Source organism: Phoenix dactylifera, chromosome 7 (assembly GCF_051530095.1).
Source record: "Phoenix dactylifera cultivar Ajwa chromosome 7, Ajwa_hap1_PhDact_Kaust_v1.1, whole genome shotgun sequence".
Lineage (NCBI taxonomy): Eukaryota > Viridiplantae > Streptophyta > Magnoliopsida > Arecales > Arecaceae > Phoenix > Phoenix dactylifera.
The window spans coordinates 4661834-4683295 of record NC_143196.1 but is presented as its reverse complement, the minus strand read 5'-3'; the positions used below and the strand labels follow the sequence as shown (position 1 = coordinate 4683295).

General features: G+C 40.4%; 2 protein-coding genes across 7 annotated transcripts; both read left to right on the top strand.

The window, feature by feature from the left end:
• Positions 1-4522: 4522 nt before the first annotated feature.
• LOC103707390 (uncharacterized) lies at positions 4523-6842 on the top strand. The gene is made up of 2 exons (XM_017842861.4): positions 4523-6498; positions 6583-6842. Exons 1-2 carry the CDS (start codon positions 4668-4670, stop codon positions 6648-6650), a joined length of 1899 nt encoding a protein of 632 aa, XP_017698350.3. The 5' UTR covers positions 4523-4667; the 3' UTR covers positions 6651-6842.
• A 5676-nt stretch (positions 6843-12518) lies between these two features.
• LOC103707391 (Pentatricopeptide repeat (PPR) superfamily protein) lies at positions 12519-21223 on the top strand. 6 transcript variants are annotated; one of them, XM_008791850.5, is made up of 3 exons: positions 12519-15381; positions 19137-19270; positions 19376-21223. In XM_008791850.5, exon 1 carries the CDS (start codon positions 12649-12651, stop codon positions 15154-15156), a length of 2508 nt encoding a protein of 835 aa, XP_008790072.2. In that variant the 5' UTR covers positions 12519-12648; the 3' UTR covers positions 15157-15381; positions 19137-19270; positions 19376-21223. The 6 variants fall into 6 exon arrangements, with proteins under 6 accessions (XP_008790072.2, XP_026660578.2, XP_088557182.1 ...); XM_026804777.3 differs by having other exon boundaries at positions 19137-19497; positions 19578-21223; XM_088701056.1 differs by having other exon boundaries at positions 19101-19270.
• The last annotated feature ends 239 nt before the right edge of the window (positions 21224-21462 follow it).

Below are 21462 nucleotides of genomic sequence, written 5' to 3'. Positions count from 1 at the left end.
TACCTGTCACTGCTGCTCAGGCTCAGCAACCCAAGTTTTGGTCTTCTCATTTTCCTCAGCCATCATAAGAGATTGTTTGGGCTAATGCAGTGGGTTGCGTCTCTATGACAGTGTAACTTGGGACATACCCCTTAGTCCTTACCAAAAAGAAGAATAATAATTCATAAAAAAATATGTATAATAAGTCATATTTGCAGAGATATATATGGAAAAACTGAATTAAAAACCAGCGATCGATTCCATTGCACATAAATACTAGGAGCTGGTCAATCCTTTAATATCCACCATTTAACCTTTGATGCATTCATAAATAATTTTTTTTTCCTTTACCCCCTTTATTTGGTGCTGTGTGCAGGGTGTTGGACACATCTCTATGTGGCCCATATGGTTTAGTTGTTGGATAACTTTGGGTGATAGGTAACTACCTAAGAAATGTAGTTATGCCAAAGGTAGTTTCTTTGATGGAAGGAAACCGATAATGTTTTAGTTATCTGATGAGGACCCCAAGACTAGCCTACTTTTTAGTCTCTAATACCAATTGGTTTTAAGACTTTTATGAAGGCATAGATTAGAAGACTCCTTCTTCCTCAAGTTTTCTTACTCTAATCAAATATTTGAGCAATTATAAATAGAAATACGCATCACCAATATTATCGCAGCATGAAATTATTTTGCTTGTGATAATTTTTCACAAAGGGATCTTGCTTATGCCTTGCGCAAGCACTGATTCCAGGCTAACTTATGGTACCCTCTCTCAGCTTTCAATGTTTTGCTATGCGGACAAAGGAATATCATGCACTCATGTTTTAGAAATAAAAGGTTATTTGAAAATTACTAAAACCATCCAGTGAAGGAAAAATAGATTTAAGGAAGAGCTAGTTCAAAAGATTATGAAGTTAAACAAGTGATTTAAGCTTTTTTTTTCAGCAAAAACGAGGCAGTGGTGGAAAGGTGTGTATTTGTGTGTGTTCATGTTCCTAGACCAAAATAACTCCTAAGAAAACTAGGATCTCTCCTTTTGGTTTGAATTAAGCAACCATGGATCATGCAAATTTATATGGTGCATTCTCTCTAAACCCTCAGCATTAGTATTATGGTAGGCATCAAATAAAAATATTTTGGTGGCACGCGTGAGAACTAAAGCTGCTCAAGGCAAATGGCGTTGCACCTAATCCTTGGAACTTACATAAGCATTGCCTGCTAAAAGGAGGTGGTAACTTCCTTTTATCCTAGTAAAAAACTGCCAGCTCTCGCATGAACAAACTCTTTTGGAACTTGAAGTTGATGTGCTGAGAAATGAGCACAACCCCACGAGTCCCCAAGTGCTGATGATAAAAGAGATGAGAAGGACCGGGACCCAGCAAAACCGAGATATGCAAACCATGATCAAAACAAAGTATGGACAAATGGTACCATGGTACACATCATCATAGGAGAAAGGTTCTTGGCAAACAAAAGGGTTAGGGGACCACCCATGGCCGAGTTAGGTTAACAATGGAATCCAGCATTAAGGCTACTTCGGCCTCTAATGTTGCCCCTAGATTAGCCATTTGTTTTGAACTGAATGGCAAACAAGAGTTCACATGCTATTTCATTACTCAGTTTTTTGAGAAGAAAAGGCTGAAACCTTGAGGTACCATCTTAGTTAAATAGAAAGCTACATGTCCTAAGAAATTTCTTTGTCTCGGAATCTAATTAGATTTTATGGATTTCGTGCAGGTTTAAGTAAATGACCTTTGATGATGATGCTAACCTATGTCTCTTTATGTAGGTACTGAATTCACCATTTGCATTTGCTATGAAAAAAAAAAATAATCATCTGCCAATGCATTGCATGTGCATAGAATTATGCAGGCAGGCATTTTTCGCAAAGCATTTTCTTCGAATGTTGTCTTAGTGGAGATCATATATATGGTGCCTAAGGTAAACGTTTGAACCCTAATTTCCTACTGTGATGGCATGCACCTACTATTACAGCACCCAAAATGACTGAAATTTTGAGTTTCTAATCTCCTGTTTTAATTTTTCGAACAATGTCTGAGTCTCCTTTCTTGAACCTTGCTTATTTTTCCCCTTCCAAAGTCAAAAACTAATCTCTTTAGGTTGTTTCTTAGGAATAGAAAGACCATATAGTCATATTGGTATGTATCTTTGATATATCTAGTGGTTGTACGCTGTCACTAGGCATATTGCTGTCCCATGCCAAGTACTTGCCTGCATGGTTGAATGATTGTGAGAATTATAGGGGTAGAAACATAGTCCAATAGGTTTCTGATTATCCTTATTATCCTTGTACTACAATATCCTTATTGAACCTTTATTTTTTAAGAAAACCTTTTTTTAGATTTTCTTTTCTTTGGTTCGGAGAAAGTCTTACATGAAACTCTTTGTTAGCATAATTTTAAAAATTATATATTTTTTTTGTTTGCACACGAGTATGTATAACACAGAAATATATTGAATAAGCTGGAATAGAGAAATTTTTTTTTTCTATAAATATTTCAACACTTTCGAACACTTAACCTAGTACCCGTTCGCCATTATAATGATTTTTGTCATAATAGCCCACTACCAGCAAACCTCTCCTCGCTGAACCCAAGTCCTTCGATTTCTAATCTAGTATGATGTTCTTTGGGTGTTGAACATTTGATAAAATCCCACAGGCTATATTTTATGCATAGTCTGACAGATGTTACTGAGGGAACTCAACCAAGGCCCGAAGACATGACTACGTTCATTGGGCGGGCCGTCAGTTTGCTTTGCTCGAGTCATTCCCCACCCAATCTTTATTTTGATTCCTTACTAAGTACTAAAAGGGGGCCTTTTTCTATCCATATAAGCAATAAATTCATGATCCTGTCTTGAAGGACCACATCACCTTTGTGTAGTGGGAATCACTTTTGCAAGGGTAGAAAGGAAGCAGAAAGCTTAATTTAAATGCAGTGATGAAGAAAAAACGGCCACAAATATCACAGGAGCTGACACATAGAACGAGGAAAGCCAAGCAGTGATGGTTTATTTACTCCTATAAGTAACCAAAGTGAAAGGCTATTTGGTTGTTTAACCCTTAGATCAACAAGAAGTAAACAAGGGATCATCAACAAACCCTCCCTGCGCCGCAACTTTAGACTAAAAGCCATGCAAATTGCATGGTAATAAAGCATAATCAACATCCACATGAAGTTAGAAATCACCAAAGCACATGCCACGAAGTCTATCGGTCCCGACTCTATGTCTGAAACACTCCTAATATTATCCGAAGTTCGTAGCTAGATAAAATTGGGAATCCAATTCCAGTGTGGGCGCTAGGGAGCACTTCTGCTCTCCAAGAGGTTAAAGAGCACGAGATAACATAGCATTTATCTACATTTGAAAGAGTTAAAAAAAATTGATGTTTTCATAAGGAAATGAATAAAATAGGTAATTAAGAACATGAAAAGAGTGAAAATGTTATCATCTGAGACAATAATGCTATCAGGCATTAGTACAAAATATAAACTTCTTGGCGCAAGTGGCCCTCATGCTGTAGTACAAATTGTACAACTTATGAGTTAGCCAACCATAATTTCTCAGGAGAAAATGATTTAGCCTACCATAGAGCCATAAACACCACCACTATACTAAGTCCAACAGCACGTCACTAGTCCCAAATGTCTAAATCTCATCAATGTTTCCAACCTAAGATTTTTTTTTCTTAAAAATTCTCCAACATAAGATAAATCATGGTGCAATGGTGATCCCTTGTCTTTTAGCCCCGGTAGGGAGCTGCCTACGTACTCATCATCGTACCTGGAGACCATTCAATGTACGTACTGTTCTAGTTAGCATGAGTAGAAATCTAAGTTAGCATAATGGGAAAAATGGCTCTGGATTTATCCTCTTTCCTTCAAAATTTCTAGACATCACAAGAGTCTTTCAGATCGAAGATGTGATCTAAGACATCTGTTCAACTGGCCCAAGTCAATATGGATTGGGGTATGAATATTTTTTGGCTAGTCTTGCCGTTATAGGTTATATGTGTTTAAGGTGGACTTGATTGAAATATAGCATCTACTTCTTATTACACAGTGCCGAGCTTAACTGAGTTCTTAGAGTGAGTTTAGGAAACATGGCTTAACTGTTTGCTGAGATGAGTGGAGATTATAGTTGGGATAATCAAAGGCATAATTAATATGGAGAGGAGTCGAACCCGCAACTTTCAACAAATTTGAACTCTGATATTATATTGAGCAATCCATTAATTTTAAAAACTGAATTTGAAAAGAAAAATGATCAAGAATTCATGTCAGGTTTTAGAACTCAATTCAAAAACGTATCTTATATATATATATTTTATCTAATTTAGTTTAAAGAAAAGTTTAGAAGAAAATTAGACGTTCACCAAGTTAGATACTAGGCACTCCGTCTGGTCCTGTTCCGGTCCCTAAACGGATATGCTGACAATCAGAAGTACAACAGGATTTGCAACACCCCAAAACCATTCGCTAACTTGCTTACTCCATCAAAAGCCGCGACCAAATCCATCATGTCACCCTTCTCATGCGCCGCTGGGTGTCATCCCCTCCTTCCACCAATCTCCTAGACCTTCCTCCTTTCTCCACCTTCTCCCATAAATCTCCCTCCCCCCTCCTCTCTTCTTCTACTGCTCTAAATCATAGAAAGAAATCATGGATTTAAACTGCTGCAACAAAAAGCAGCTCAACAAGAAGACCAGCAGCAGCAGCAGCATAACAATAGATGAGGAAGAGGAGCCCTCATGCTACAACTCCAGTTTCTGCTGCTTCTTCTGCGCCATAAGGGAGCCAAACCCCCGGCTCCGGCGTTCGGCGCTCGCCACCTTCTTCCACGAGATGCCGCACCGCGACGACCAGTCGCATGTCCTCGTCATGAGCGCCCTCTGGAGCATCGCCATGAACCATCCCGAGGACCCCGAGCTTCCCATGGCCGGGGCCCTTCGCTGCATGTCTCTCCTCGTAACCAAGGCCCTCGCCGACCCCGCCTGGCTCCTCGGCCACCAGAACATCTACATCCCCTACTACGCCGCCCACGTCCTCGGCTCCTACACCATCCGCCTTCCCGCCCTCGCTGGCCTGGCCGTCGAGGCCGGCGCTGTCGCGCCGCTCGTCGGCCTGCTCCGGGGATCCATGACCTGGGTCGAGCAGCGGGTGGCCGTCCGTGCCATCGGCCACCTCGCCAGCTACGACACCACCTTCCCTGCTGCTCTCCGGCACGCCGACGAGCTGGTGCCCCTCGCCATGCGTGTCGCCTCCACCTGCCTCGACACCGTCTACAACCAGTTCGTCGGCGTGCCGCCAGACGAGCGGGAACAGTACCACCGGGACCTCCTGACGAGAGGGCTTGGAGGGGCGGAGATGGAGAACCGAAAGGCCGAGGAGTGGGCCAGCCAGCTCCAGTGCTGGTGCCTCTACCTGCTAAGCTGCTTCGCCGTCAGGAATAAGACATCCCATGATCTAATTTGCCGGGACGTTGGTTTCTTGAAAGATTTGTGCCGGATGTGGGGAGGGCTAGTTAATGGCGACTCCCCGGCGGGGGTCGGGCTGATGAGAATACTCTGTCGGAGCGAGGTCGGGAGGGAAGCCATAGCCGGGTGCCGAGAGGTGGTCACGAGCCTCTGCGATCTCTCTAGATCCTCCGATGACTGGCAATACATGGGCATCGACTGCCTCCTATATCTCATCGAGGATCTCAACACTCGCCGCAAGGTCATGGAGGCCGCCGCGCCATGTCTCGTAGACCTGGCGGAGCTCCGAAGCCTGGGTGCGAGGAGAAAGCTCGGAGACAGGATCACGAAGGCACTACTCCTTCATTTTGATCATGAAGTTAAAGTTGGCGGGGAGGCGGAGAGAGCCATCAAAAGCATGTGGGACTTAAAGGTGGAGAGAAAAAAGAGAGAGGAGGTGATGCCAAAGGAGGAAGTCATAGAGAGACAAGCCTTGGCGGCCATAAAGAAGCAAAAAGGGAACGAGAGGTTTTGGTCGGGCGATGTCGAGGAGGCCATGGTTAGGTACACGGAAGCATTGGAGCTGTGCCCATTTAAGAGGAGGAAGGAGAGGCTAGTTCTATATAGCAACAGGGCGCAGTGCTACCTCCTGCTGCGAGAACCCGACGCAGCCATCAGCGACGCGACACGGGCTTTGGCTCTGGCACGCCCCGTGAACGGCCATGGGAAGAGCCTCTGGCGGCGTTCGCAGGCGTACGACATGAAGGGGATGGCGAAGGAGAGCCTGATGGACTGCATCATGTTTGTGAATGGGTGGTTCCATGGGAAGGAATACGATGAGAGAAGGCGGCGAGCTAAGGTTCCATACCATGCAGCCCGTATGATCAACAAGCAGATGAGCAAAGCTGGGCTCTTTGCTAGCTTGGCTACGTCCAAGAAGATAAAGACCAAACCTGGGAATTATGATGGTGATGATGATGGTGCTGGTGACGAGAGGGAGGAGGAGATTGGAATTGGTTCTGGTTCTTCTATGTCCGGTAATAATTAATTAAGTTGCTATTTTGTGAATCTTCTTTTGTTTTAGAACTGTTAACTAAGTTGGTTTGGTGCTGATGTTGCAGGCTTGGGTTTGCCAACCATACTGGAAGAGCCCTGGTCGAGGAGAGCGAAGAAAGGGTTGGACGGATGAGGGAGAGAAGAGAGGCTTATTACGTAGGACTACATGAATACTGTTAGCTTTGGGTCTGGAGTTCTTTTTTTTATGGCTTGGATCAAACACCGCATAATGCAACGACCAGGCTTTGTCAAAACGAGGTGGTAACGTTTCTACTGTATTGTTACTATTGTACGTGTGACGAGCTCAAATTAGTTGGACTTTCTTGATATGGCGATTTGATGCAAACTGGCCTGTAGTAAGCGAAAGTAGGAAGTTTAAGGGGAATTCAACAGTAACTAAAGTCGCAACTATTTTAACTTAGATATATAAACTAGGATCGAGGATTAAGAGGAAGGAAGAGAGAAATAGTTCTGAGAGAAGGATGAGAGAGAAAAGATATTCGTGGTTTAATTTTAGTTTTCTCAACATAAAAGGCACTGATGATTTTAAAAAATAAATTTACTGGACTTTGGATGTCTAGTATCGTGGAATGAGAGACTTTTTGGAGCGATTTTTTCTGAGTTAATGTGGCACTGCTATAATTAGTAATTAGAATTAGATGGTGGATAAAATATAGCGAGTAGGTTAATTTAAAGAAATAAATCAACAAATGAAATTTTTTTCAGATACCATGTCTGCAATTATTTTAGTTACATATATACAACCATGGTGTCGTGAGATGGACAATATGTACCTAATGTTTTCTTTGACAACTTCCGCCTACAAAGCTCCATCAACAATGTTCATTAAGTTTTTTTGTGATATTAAATGATCTTATCGGCCTCATACTCCAAGGCAAATATCACATACGATGAAGGTTAATTGTTTAGGTAACAGATTAGCCAGTCCGATTTGCCTAATGCTTAAAAATCAAAATAGGGAGAGAAGGACAAATTTAGAATTTATATTCGTTAGATCATCATGTGTGATTCATATATAATCACTAGTTGCAAACTAGATTTAGCTTAAATGGCTAGCATCACATTTCATATGTGGAGATTCAAACCTTATTGGTGGCATCCCAATAGTATTTGTGAAAGATTTAAACATGGACAACAAAAAGCTTACTTATCTCTATACCTTTATTAATATAAAAAAATTAAATATTTACTCCTTTAATTATATTAAAATTTAAATCTACTCATATATGTAAAAAAAAACTGTTTATACGTAGCATGAATCAATGAAAACTCCGTAGCATGTGAGCCTCCTTGTAGCTGATGATATCCTTCTTTAAGAAATATATTTATTATTCATGGTCAGATGCTTAAGTGTGCATGTAGATGAAAGAAAAATTTAAACCATGTATCTTGAAAGAAAAAAATATTTTCCTTTATAACAAATTGAATGTCAACATGCAATTTTAGTGTTAAAACTGTCCTAAAATACAATTTCAATATCGAGACCTCAAAACCATAAATGTAGTGGAAATGATGTGATTAAATATTAAGAATATAAGTGACAAGCGCCCAAAGATTATTTTGATGTAATAAATCAATTATATATCCAAAGAGAGACTATACCTCAATATTGGCTAGAAAACACATAAGCCATTATACCTCAATATTTCAGATTTGGCCTGAAACCACATTTTATCTAGTTGCTTAGACCTAGGCCTGACCATTAATTTGCCATAAGCTTAATATTTATTAGTTTCATGATAGCCAATTGAGCCTTTTAGCACTACCTAATTTTGTCATGGTACTCTGCTAGGGAATGAGAGAGAGATCTCATAGGGTTGCAACTTGATCACTTTTGGTATGTTATCTTGTATTAAATTGGATACAGGAAAGGTCCAATCCAACGAGCAACTTGTGTTGGTGGCTTTAAATAAGCCATCTAACAATTCCATTAATATTCATATCGTAATGTCTATATTTGGCCTCTCATTGTTACATGAAACATACAACTTAGCCTTATCTATATCTCCAGCATCTCTTCAATCTTGCGTTGCATATGTTCATATCACACCCATATTGTTTCATATTTCAAGTTCCAAAACCTTCTCAATGTTCTGTCATGCACATGAACTTAAGTTGAATCAAGGACTTCTTCCTGGAACAAAATGAAATAGGATAGACCTAACAACCAAGAAAAGGGATGGATCTACAATTTTTTGCTCAAAAATAAAAGAAAAGAGAGGGAAAAAAAGATTAAAAAAAAAAGGGATTCATCCAGGTGGAGAATGGTGCTTGATGAACTAAGCTGTGGTTGGTGTGGGCCACATGATCATAATATCTACCTAAGTTTGAGAAATATTGTTTTTTTTTTTATTTTCCAAAAAGCAGTTATAGGGCATGCCTAACTTATTTGACCATCCATTTCTTGCAAACTTTGGCTTACTATGTTAGAAGTGACCTAGCACCATCTTTTGCTTCATGCGCTCTTGCACACATTATCTTTGTTTAATACCACCCTAATACCACTTAAGGCATGTGTGAAATTTTTATTCTTAGCTAGCTGTTCTTAGAAGATTAAAATGATAGATAATGCAAAGTGAATGTACCTTTCAAACACAAAAAGTCATTTAATCAATTAATTAGGACATGGCTAGCCATCTTTCTTATTGGTTGATTAGTTAGGCTTAGTCTTTACATTGTAGGATATCAGTAACTAGGTATCCTAGTGCTACTTTAGATTTGGTGATGCCTTAATGTGGAAATTTCTAAAGTCCCACCAACCATGCTAACTTTATTAACAATATTAGCAATTTTTATATTCCAATGAGGCGTGTTTCCAAACTTTTTGCATTTTACTTGAAGCACTGCACAAATCAGCAATTAATTTCTTGCCTTGTGCACATGCCTTTTGGATATAACCGGTGCAAAAGAAGCCATCACCACTGTAGAGCTAATCATGGGCCGGACCTCAGGTCAAAACTCTATTCATTTTTACTTAGGCTTCAGGCCAGGTCTATGTAAAATTTGATATTTTCTGTGCCCAAGCCCAGCCCATGATCAGCTTTACACCAACGTCAAAAAAAATATTGCTACCTTCGCGTTTCAACATAAGCCATTTTAATTGTCCTGGCATTGTACCTTCGATTGGACTGTGCCTCGCCCGAAGAATGGACTAATAACCATTTTATGCTCAACAAAAGTTGATTGGGCTGGTTCATATATTAAGGAACATTTTCTGCTAATTGTTGTCTTCTAACTCCAAGCGCATGTGATGCTCATGAGGAAGAGGAGGAGTGTTTTGATGGTCCACAGAGGCCTATTTAGCATATTGATATATTTTGTGTTTTTGTTTCTCTACAAATTAGTGAAATATCGAATTTGTATAAAATTTCTGCCATTCCTTAAATTTTTTATTTTCACTCTTTTTAAAAGAAAAATCTTTGCTACAAAAGCTCTAAATATTTTTTAATATTTTAAAAAATTAAAGAATTTTATCATATATATATTGTTCAGTCTAGTTCATTTTCCTACTTGGATTTTGAAAATCAAAATAAAAAAACAAAAGCATTGGCGAATGGGTCCTACATATTTTCACACTTTACCTTTGAGGGAATTCATATTTTTGTTCTCTATGAGAGAGATGGATGTCTCCATGGATTCATTTCATGAGATATAGAAGTGAAAACAGGTTGAGAAACAAAGAACAAAAGAAACAAATACAAGATACGAAGCAAAATGATCCAAATCAAAGGATAATTTGGAAGCTGCATGCAATAGAAGCCCAATCCTTTCAATATTTAGATATATCAGTAACAAGATCTCTAAAATCTAACTCTTCCATTAAAATTTCCTATTGGCCAAATTCTCCACCCTCTTGTAGATAACATAGAAATAAGGACGAGGCCGATCCCTTATTATCAGGCTGTGTCTACAGTTAAAATTCTTAGCTTCCAACTCTTCATAAATCCCTTCAAAGAGACACCTCCAAAGTTTAAAATTTTATAGAATGACCTCACAGAGAAATCCTGAAGAGGGAGTAAAGAGTTCACAAGGAAGTAGATATCATTAGCCACCGGGTCAATAATATTCCATCTAAAAGAAATATTCCAGAATCTTATTCCATAGTTCAGAAACCAAAGTATCAGGTTTAGACTTTAGAGGCAATGAATAGGGCCGAGGCAAAGAGCGCGTTGTTTTATTACTTATATAATTCAAAATTTTGTTATTTATAATAATCTCATATTGGATATAAATCTAAACAAATATCTACTTAAATATAAATGCTTATCTTAGATAGCCAAACAACTTGTTCTACTCAATGGATAATATTTAGTTTTATCTTTATTTCTCTCTCCTCTCTTAAAATCGTATTGATGTACCTCTAATTATTGTACTTAGATGCACCAGTAATTATTTCTCATGTAGATTTTCATCAATCTACTTTACTGATTTTCATTGTTTCTGGATTAGCTAGTTTGAGTTCGATCTTGATTCTCCTTTGTTAGAATGCACTTCAAGGAGAATATATAGTGGTTTGTTGTATCTTCAGAGTACACTGTCATCAACTATAACCTTAGATAATTATCCCTCTGCAAAATCAAAAAAAATCTCTAGGCAAAATTTATGCTATTGGCAACATCAGATGTGCTATTGGCGGAGCCTTTTAAGATTATATTTTGTTATTACAAATCCTAATTCTAGGTAAAGGAATTCCACTTCTACCACTAGAGATTTAATTACTATCACTACGACCGCTACATAATCACACATAGAAAAGAATTTTATTTGTTATGGTAAAATTTTATCCGCACTTTCTGATACTCTGTATGCCCCATCTCTATCGAACGTGAGTTATAGAATATATTAGAATAAAAATATGGTAAGAAAAATAAAGGTATATTATAAAAAAGTTTCAAAGTATAAGAAGACTAATAAAAAAAATTGATTGTACAACAAACTCATGATTTGCAAGCTTTGATTCATGATATGAATCAAAAGAGAATCAATCTTGATTAGAATCTCCAACGTTATCTCGCCCCCTCTCCCCTATCCCAACCAACTGCCCTAGCCCTCGCCTCCCTTCTTCTCTTACTAATCCACCCACTTGCCCCCTAGCCTAACCATCTTAGCTCTCCCCCTTCTGCCCACTTCCTCCTTCCTCTCCACCCTTCCATCTCCCTCCCTCTCCCTTTCTCTCTCTACCCCTCTCTAACCGCCCTATCTCTCCCCCATCTTCCTCCTCTCGCCAATCCTCCTTCACCCTTGAATTCCCCCTCTATCTCTCTCTCCCCTCCCTCTCTCCCTCCCTCCATTCAAAATCTCCCCTCCTCTCATTCCCCATCCCAACGAATCACCATCTTAATATCGAGGATGGGTCAAGCCTGACTGAGTTCAATTTGTGTTGAACTTATTTGGGCTTTAGACCAATCTTGGATATAGACCCTGGTTTGCTCATGAAAAAAAATTCATACTTCAGCTCAACTTGAAACTCAAAAAACTTATCCAAATCAGGCATAAGCTCCATCAAAATCCGACTTGACTCGGTCGAGTTCCAACCCTATCTAAAATTCAAACGACCAACTCCTCCTCTTTTTTTTTTTTCTTTTCTTGCAAATTTGGTATCAATACTATAATAATGTAGTGGCACATGAAGAAAAGAGCAAAGAGAATATATGGATTTTGAGGACAAGATATCTCCTACTTCTCTCAAAGAAAATAAGTGAAAAAAAATAATCCCTCCTACCCTAAAGAAGTATAAAGAATTTTCTAAAGTATACATATTAAAATACACTTATAGACAACATAATTAATAAATTTATATTTAAATCTTTTTTAAAAATTGAATTATTGATTTAATTATTGATTGATTCAATTCCGTTCTTAGAATGTGAGATTCAACTGGAATTAGGTTTTTCCATCAAATAATCTTGGGAAATAAACCGACTCGCAGCTTTGGCCCCATTCAGCGCATCCATATCTACAAGTCACTGATCTTGGAAAGCCCAATTCCAATCCTCGCCTCCTTTCCATGGTAGATATTGGATAACATTGTGGAAGCTCTTCACCTCTTCCTACCATTTCCCGAAACCCCTTCCATCCCCCGACTAAAACCCCAGACCTTCTGTCCTCTCATGGCCGAGAAGCTCTCCTTCTCCATCCCTCTCCGCGTCCCAACTCCCCCTCCCTCCAAAACGCCCTTCCAAGACCTCCCCGCCCCCTCTCCTCCTCCTCCCCCCTCCCCTGCCCGTTCTCCCCTCACCCCTCTCCTCCAAGACCTCCTTCCCCACCCTTCCAGCCCCAAAGACGCCGCCTTTCCCACTTCATCCGCCCCCCGCTCCCTCCGCCGTCGGCGGCCTCCGCCCACCTCCCGGAAGCCCCGCCTCGGAAGGTCCCACGACCCCAACCGCGGCAAGCCCTGGGCCGTCGACCCCTGCGTCTCCCTCCGCGGCCACCATGCCCTCTACTCGCTCCTTCGCTCCTCCGACGACCCCCGGGATCTTGATGAAATCCTCCGACCCTTGGCCCCCTCCTCCGACCCCGACGCCGGCGGCGGCGTCGTCGTCGAGTCTCTCCTCACCGACCTCCTCGGCATCATCGAAGGCCTGGCGTTCCACAAGAAGTGGGAAACCGCAATCGAAGTCTTCAACTGGGCCCGCCGCACCCACGGCGACGCGCGGCTCTTCTCCGGCGGCAGCGGCCCTGTCGTACCCGTTGTCATCAGTATCCTCGGCCGAGAGGGCCGCCTTTCGGACGCCGCCGCCCTACTCCGAGCCCTCCAAGACCTGGGCTGCCCTGCTGATGTCTACACCTATACCTCTTTGATCACTGGGTATGCCCGAAATAGGAGGTTCCGGGAGGCGGTTTTGGTGTTCCGGAGGATGGAGGAAGAAGGCTGCAAGCCAACCCTCATCACCTACAATGTAGTTCTTAATGTCTACAGTAAGCTCTTCATGCCGTGGAGCAAGGTCGTGGCCCTTGTCGATGCCATGAAGAAAGATGGGATTTTTCCTGACCGATACACATATAACACTCTCATCAGCTGCTGCCGCCGTGGCTCGCTGTATGAGGAGGCCGCTGATATCTTCACTGAGATGAAGTCGATGGGTTTTGCGCCTGATAAGGTGACTTACAACGTGTTGCTTGATGTTTATGGGAAGTCTCAAAGGCATGAGGAGGCAATGGATGTTCTTCGGGAGATGGAAGCAAATGGCTTCCCTCCGAGCATCGTAACCTACAATTCGTTGATATCATCTTATGCAAAGCATGGGGTTTTGGATGAGGCAATGGAACTCAAGGAGCAGATGGAGGCAAAGGGAATCAAACCTGATGTTATTACTTACACCACTCTGTTATCAGGGTTTGAGAAGGCAGGAAAGGATGAATTTGCCATGAGGATTTATGAAGAGATGGAGAGCAAAGGGTGCAAACCGAATCTGTGCACCTTCAATGCTTTGATCAAGATGCATGGCAATCGGAGAAAGTTTGAGGAGATGATGAGAGTCTTTGAGGAACTTAGGTCTCGTGGCTTCTCACCAGATATAGTCACTTGGAACTCACTGCTGGCTGTGTTTGGTCAGAATGGGATGGAGTCTGAGGTTTCAGGAGTGTTCAAGGAGATGAAGAGAGCTGGTTTTGTACCTGAGAGGGACACATATAATACCTTGATCAGTGCCTATAGCCGATGCGGCTCATTTGACCAAGCTATGGAAATATATAAGAGGATGCTTGCTGCTGGCATTGGGCCAGATCTTTCCACTTACAATGCTGTATTGGCTGCATTGGCTCGTGGAGGACTTTGGGAACAAGCAGAGAAGATACTCTCTGAGATGAAGGATGGACGTTGTAAGCCCAATGAGCTCACTTACTGCTCATTGCTGCATGCTTATGCCAATGCAAAGAAATTGGATCGAATGCATGCTCTGTCAGAAGATATATATGCCAGGAAAATAGAGCCACACAACATGCTTTTGAAAACACTTGTGTTAGTCAACAGCAAGAGTGATCTCCTAGCTGAAACAGAACGGGCTTTCTTGGAGCTGAGAAAAAGAGGTTGTTCCCCTGACATAACTACTTTAAATGCAATGGTATCTATCTATGGTAGGAGGCAAATTGTTGTGAAAGTAGATGAGATAATGAAATTCATGAGGGCAGGTGGTTTTACACCCTCCTTGACTACATACAATTGCCTGATCAATATGTATAGTCGGTTAAGAGACTCTGAGAGATGTGAAAGGATTCTTAGGGAAATCAGGTTGAAAGGTGGGTGTCCTGATCTTTATTCGTATAACACCGTCATTTATGCCTATGGCAAGCAGGGTCGTATGAAAGATGCCTCAAGGATATTCTCAGAGCTGCAGGCTTCAGGTCTAAGGCCTGATATTGTAACCTATAATACTTTTGTTGCAAGTTATGTAGCAAATTCTATGTTCGTAGAAGCTATTGATGTAGTTCGCTATATGATCAAGCATGGCTGCAAGCCACATGAGAGCACATACAACTCCGTAGTAGATGGGTATTGTAAGCAAGGGAGGAAGGATGAAGCAAACTCATTCATATGTAACCTTCAGCAGCTCAATCCTGGCATTTCTGAGGATGAACAGCATAGGTTATTGGAACGATTGTCTAAAAACTTTTCTTGATTTTTGATGAAGTTGGAATGAGAATAGATGCACATTCAATAGAATAGTTGATGTGTGCCTTAAGATGGGCAAAAGGATGGAATGGCTTTACTTATCCATCACTCTCAACAGCTAGGTCCCAGCAAGTTTGAGGATGGAGATTACGGATTATCTAAGCATATAGGAGGACTGCAGGAGCCACTTGGAAGTTGAGTCAAGGATGCGCCCTGAAGCTTTTAAAGCATTGTACGTATTTGATCTTCTCCATGTATAAGTTATTTGCATGCTATTTATTCTGTATAAAGATATTCTTTCTTTAAGTTGTATGCTCTTTACTTGTCTTGCGCTAAAATGTATATGATACAGGAGATGTGCGGTTTTTTAAATTTTATTGACATGGTATTCTTGATATGGGTTCTGTAATTTGTGACAAAGTACACTGGATCCAGTAGGAATATGCACTATCATATTAGAGGCATTACCTCAATCTTTCTTATATTGTTAGGTTGTTGCTACTTTTCTCTTATTTGGTAAGGATTTTGAATTGTAATGTTAACTTGTCGGATGCCTACCTAAATTCATATATTTCAAAATTATGATGTCCGTTAGATTTCCAATATAATCATTATTTATAAAGAGAAATTCTAAGAGCGGTTATGTATTTAACAGAGTGCAAGCCTTGTTAGATGTCCTGTGGGACACGAGAGTTTTTAAATGATACAGGAGATAATTTTTTAAATTTTATTTACTTGGTATTCTTTATACTGTTCTGTAGTTTGCGACAAAGGACACTGAATCCAGTAGGAATATGCACTATGATATTAGAGGAATCATCTTGGTATTTCTTATCCCGTTAGGTTATTGCTACTTTTCTCTTGTTTGGCGAGAATTTTGAACTGTAACGCTAACTTGTCTGATGTGTTTCTAAGTCCTTATATTTCAAAATTAATGTCTGTTAGATCACCAATATAATCATTATTTTTCAAGAGAAAATCTAATGGCAATGATTACCCGTTATGTATTTAACAGAGTGCAACCCTTACCAGTTGTCATGACACAAGAGAGGTCACTTGTTCAATGCAGCATAGGGTAGCATTTTAACTCTTTTCCCTTTTTTTAATTTTTTTGTTTTTGTGTAGATTTTCTATAGGTATAGCATGTACTTATCAAGTTCCATTAGGATTCTTAGGTTTCAATTTTTTTTATAATGTCTTAGTCAAATGGTAAATTAAAACTGAAAGTCGTCTACTTCCTTTTCCTTTCTTTTAGATCCTCAATTATATGTTTCATGGATTGTGGTTCCTCCAAAATCCAGAAATTGATATTAAGATGTTTCACTGATCCAAACTGCTATTTGTTCTGGAGTTCATCAAAATTGATCTCTGTAACCAAATTATTTTTTATACGGGATGTTTATGCTAGCGTCTGTATTTTTTCATTTCTTGAAATGTTGGTAATAATTATACTTAGCTTTTGCAAGCATTAAGAAGATTTGGAATTATCAAGGAAGTTAGATTCTAAACACATTTGGGGGAAATGTACATCCTTTTGATGATTCTTGTGCTCTTTACATAGGCAATTTTCATTGTCATTCTTAGGTTTCTTTCAAACAATAATATGAAGAAATGATGCATAACAGTTTAAGCATTTTAGATGTCTAGACAAGATAGAGTTATGTAGAACAATATCTACATTCACCCTATTTAAGTTCATATTTTTGGCTTTCTGCATCAAATTCATCTCAAATTTGGCAGTATAGCTGAGACCATCAAACTTTGGAACCAGTGATAGTTTGATCTTGCTGAAATTGTAACAACCTAGGATTTTGCCCAAAAGGGCTAGCTGGAAGTTATTATTTGGATTTCATGGCCTTGAATCAATATCTAAGATCTACCCAATGCATAGCCGACGTGGAACTAAATACATGCCTACACGGGTCCTCACATACTATCCCTGTTTAAGCCCTAGCATCCTCGTTAGTATAAGGGTCCAAGTCCATTCAAATCTAATCACAATGGGTTTGTGCTGCAGTATTTGCTAATCCACATGGGCTATGAACTGGATTTGCTTTGATACCATTTTGTAACAACCCAAGATCTTACCTAAAAAAGCTAACAGAAAGTTATCATTTGGGTTTCTTGACCCTATGTAAGTATCCAAGATCTACCCTTGCATAGCCGATGTAGGACTAAACACGCTCGCATGGTCCTCACCGAAACCAAAACTAAGAGTAAGTTTTTAAATTTTCAGTTTATGCAGAGTAATAAAGAGTTGGTTAAAGAAATATGTTTCAACTAATGGAGTTTCATGTTTTCGCTTTGCAGTGGATTTTTTTACCCCCAATCAGACCGTATACTCATTATAAACTCCAATGTTAGATACATTTCTATATCCATGTCTATTATTGACAGATAGTTACAAGGAGAAATAATCATTATACCTAAATTCATGCCCTTTTTGTTGTGAAAAGATGTGGAATCATTGATAAGTCCATACTTTTTGCAAGTAAATGGCTACAGCAACTGATGATATGCATATTTGTAAATTTTTGTTAAAAAAGTTATTAGGACGTACTATCATTAGCATGATACAAGACATGGTGTTACTCCATAATCAATTGCGTAAGTATAGATTGTGTTTCCAGCATCGCTAGCTATTTTCCTATACCAGCCAGCGCATTGACCACTTAAACTTTTGAACTTTGAAGGATGGATGATACTTGGAGATGTTAACAACAATTTTCCACTAGTTGCAAAGTTTTCTGTAAAAGCTAGTGCCTTGGTTATTAAATTGTTTGAGTCATGACTTGGACTCAGTGACAACTATAACAGTTTTCTTTGCTGCCATGTAAAACACCCCAGTGTCTGTCTACTGTTAATGCAAACTAAGGCTGCTCCATTTGCAGCTTTGACATTCATTATAAGGACCATTGCCCATTTTGATGGACCCTATGCTCTTTAAAACCCCAACCCACTCGAAATGATATAGTCTTCTTCTTTTTTTCTGAGTTGGTATAGGATATTAGAAAAAGGAGGGAGTGGGACTGTGATTACGGAATGGATTCGAAAACATGTTTGAGAATCCCTGCTTCTGAAGATAGACCTATGGGAGTTGATCTCCAAACAATGACTTTTGAGGGGGTAGTAATTTACTGGGAGCCTTATGGGCTATGGCAAAGGTGGAGCCCTAGCTGGGTAGTCTAAGCAAACTGTTTGAGTTACCAATTAAGGATTATGAGTTTGTAATGTGGTATCCACTAATTACTTCAATTATCTACATTGTTTGCTAGTTTCCCAAAATCTCTACTGAAACTAAGTGGGTTTAAGTTTGCAGATATCTTGTTTGTTTTTCTTACATTGTAGTCCCTGAAATTTCTTAGTTTGCATATGAAATTCTCAACTATTTAAATTTGCATATGGATCCATGCTATTACATAATTTATTGCATGTGAGCCCCTGAGGTCTAATTAATCGCATCTGGAATAAGTATTCACCGAATATTCTCTAGTAGAAGTTTAACTTTTCTATAGTTAAAATATCTCAGCAATTTTTCTTGTAATCAAGTAATGGTATTTTGTGTATTAGTCCCTCCAGTCTTTTTTATCTTCGCATATAATTCCCATTTGCATATATGGCCCCGTAGTTTAAGTTAATAGTGGTTGGAATGAATATTTCTATTCATTTATATGGTGAACTCTCTATCCCCTACACATAATGTCTAATAGATGTAATTTTAGGGATCGATATGCAAATTTAAACCAACGAGGGATTAATCCACAAGCAAAGAAGATTTCATGGAATAATATGCAAGAATATGCTGAACTTTTTATGCTGGCTTGCATCCATATTTATGATCAGGTTACACTTTCAAATTATTTGTGGTTACTATCCCTTTGATTTGTTTCAATATAGAATTTATCTCCATATCTGGCTAAGTATAACAGCAAATATTTGACTCTACTATAGTGTTCAAGGTTAAATTGACACATTATGCTTTCAAAGGATGCATGTTGGGCATGCCTATCATCGAGTGGAGGCTTCAGTGGGCTGAGTGTGCTAGTATGCTGTAGAGCATTCAGGAGCGGCTTGAGGGTTGGCAGGCTACATCTTTATCTATGATGGTCAGGTTGATTCTGGTGAGCTCTGTCCTCAACTCTATGCCAGTCTATCTTAGGTCCCACACTATTTTGCTGAGATTCTCTCTTATGAAGTTTAAGTAGATGTTTCGAAATTTCTTGTAGGGTTCGCATAGTGGTGGGGGCGGGGTACATCTAGTTGCTTGGGGCTTAATCTACCAATCGTTGTGAGAAGGCGGACTAGGCATCCAATCCTTGCTGGTCAGGAGAGAGGCCTTGATAGCTAGGTATGCTGCGAGGTATTTGCTTGAGACTAATAGCCTCTGAAATTCTCTGATGAGGACTAAGTGCGGCCCATGGATTTCAGCTGTTGAGATTCAGGTTGGTTGGAGTAGCTCCTTTATTTGAAGGAAGATCTGCACACATGCCTCGACAATGATGGCCAACATGAGATAGCTGATTGGGGACGGGCATAGTGTGAATGGAATGAGGGACACTTGGGTGGATGATCTTCCTTTGAGGTAGTGGTTGACCACAGTCAACACCAAGATGGAGGATAGCATGCAGGTTTGTGCACGATTTTTGTCCAGAGAGAGGTGGTGGAACACTAGCTTGGTTGTCCAGCTGCTTGGGGAGCAGTTAGCTGAGAGGATGTGGTCCCTTGCTATCCTAGACACAGTGTTCCCGATGTGAGGGTCTAGAGATCTACTTGCAGTCAAGGGTGAGGGCCAGGGATCTTTATGACCTCTTTAGAGGAGAGCCTACACAGAGGCGAGATTGTGCTTGGATTTGGAGGCTTGGTGTCCGCCCGAGAGTAGCCCTGTTTATCTGGAAGGTAACTTGGGGTCGCCTTTCGACCAGGGATATTCTGAGTAAACGAAGATTGAGCATCCTGCTAGCCTGCCCCTGCTGCGAGTAGAGGAATCTATTGACCATGTCCTCTTCCATTGTGGGAGAGCAGTGCGGGTGTGGAGACTAACTGGCATCCCTTAGAAGGTGCTTCAGTCGGCAACCCCAGTTGATACCTTTCTGGTGTACCTGAGGACTAGCTCTAACAGGTCGCCCTCCAGATCTATCACCATTATAGTTGCCTATCATATCTGGTTGGATAAGAATGCCTGAACTTTTGGGGATAGCAATTAACCGCCCAGATCACCCATTCCTATATTGTTCGAGAATCTTTGATAGCTCGGGGCACCTGGGACTCTTCTTTAGCTCTTGCAGCGATGCAGACGACGTTCATCATTTGGGAGTCCCCATCCTTAAGTTTCCTCAAGGTCAACTTTGATGGCTATGTGATAGACGACGACAGTAGAAGCAAAGTAGGATTTGTGATCAGAGGCTCGAACTCTAGATTCATAGCAGTTGGCAGAAGTCCGATCTTCGATACCTCAGCCCTGTGGGCAGCTTAGGTAGGCGTTAGTTATACATGGCACTCTCTAAGAGCTGACTTCATCTTGGTTGAGGGTGACTTTGCTATGGCAATTGGATTGATCCAGGGGCAGGTGAGGGGGTGGGTACACACCCCTTGTTGTAGGATTTTTGAGTCTGGCAAGAGTGGGCGGCTTCTTTGTTGCAAGGCACATCTACCATGAGGCAAACGGGGCTACGAACTGGGTGGCCTCCTTCATGGGTGACCACTTAGATGGTGTGCTATGGACTGACTTGACGCTTGCTCCGAGGGCCTTTCGAGGCACGTTACTTTCTGACTTTTTTGGATGTATTTATTACTAGAACAATATGAATCCCCCGTCTTAGCAAAAAAAAAGGGGATGCATGATGTGCTTGCTCTTGGCTGGAGACTGAGGTTTAAGCTTAAAGAGCTGGAGATTGAGGAGCTCTTTTTCATGTTTCTACTTGAGGGTGGTTGGATAGAACATTTGTGTAGATTAATAGGTGCATTGTTGAGAAGTTCCTTCTCTAGAAATTGAGATACAATTCATCTCTCTTGGCTGTGGGCTCTTTATAGAACTCTAAATATATTTTGATTTCAAAGCAAATGATTTTCTTTAACCAATATGGCTTTCCTTGTTTATAAGTTGAGAGAACTTATTGTTTACTTTTCATTGTAATTCCACATTGGAGATCTGGAGTGACAGTTCGAGAAATTTGAGGTGGAATGAGTGATTCCACGTTGCATAAAATGCCAATTCTTTGGTTTGGCTGAATTGTTATGTAGCTTTTCTCTCTCATACATTGAAAGAGCCAAAAAAAAAAGGTAATCATTCTACATTAATTATATGATAGTATTG

What these genes read in the sequence shown, in the direction of transcription:
- LOC103707390 (XM_017842861.4), top strand. Translation starts at nt 4,668, where the DNA reads ATGGATTTAAACTGCTGCAACAAAAAGCAGCTCAACAAGAAGACCAGC. An exon ending in TTCTGGTTCTTCTATGTCCG is followed by an intron (nt 6,499 to 6,582) that starts GTAATAATTAAT and finishes CTGATGTTGCAG; the next exon opens with GCTTGGGTTTGCCAACCATA.
- LOC103707391 (XM_008791850.5), top strand. Translation starts at nt 12,649, where the DNA reads ATGGCCGAGAAGCTCTCCTTCTCCATCCCTCTCCGCGTCCCAACTCCC.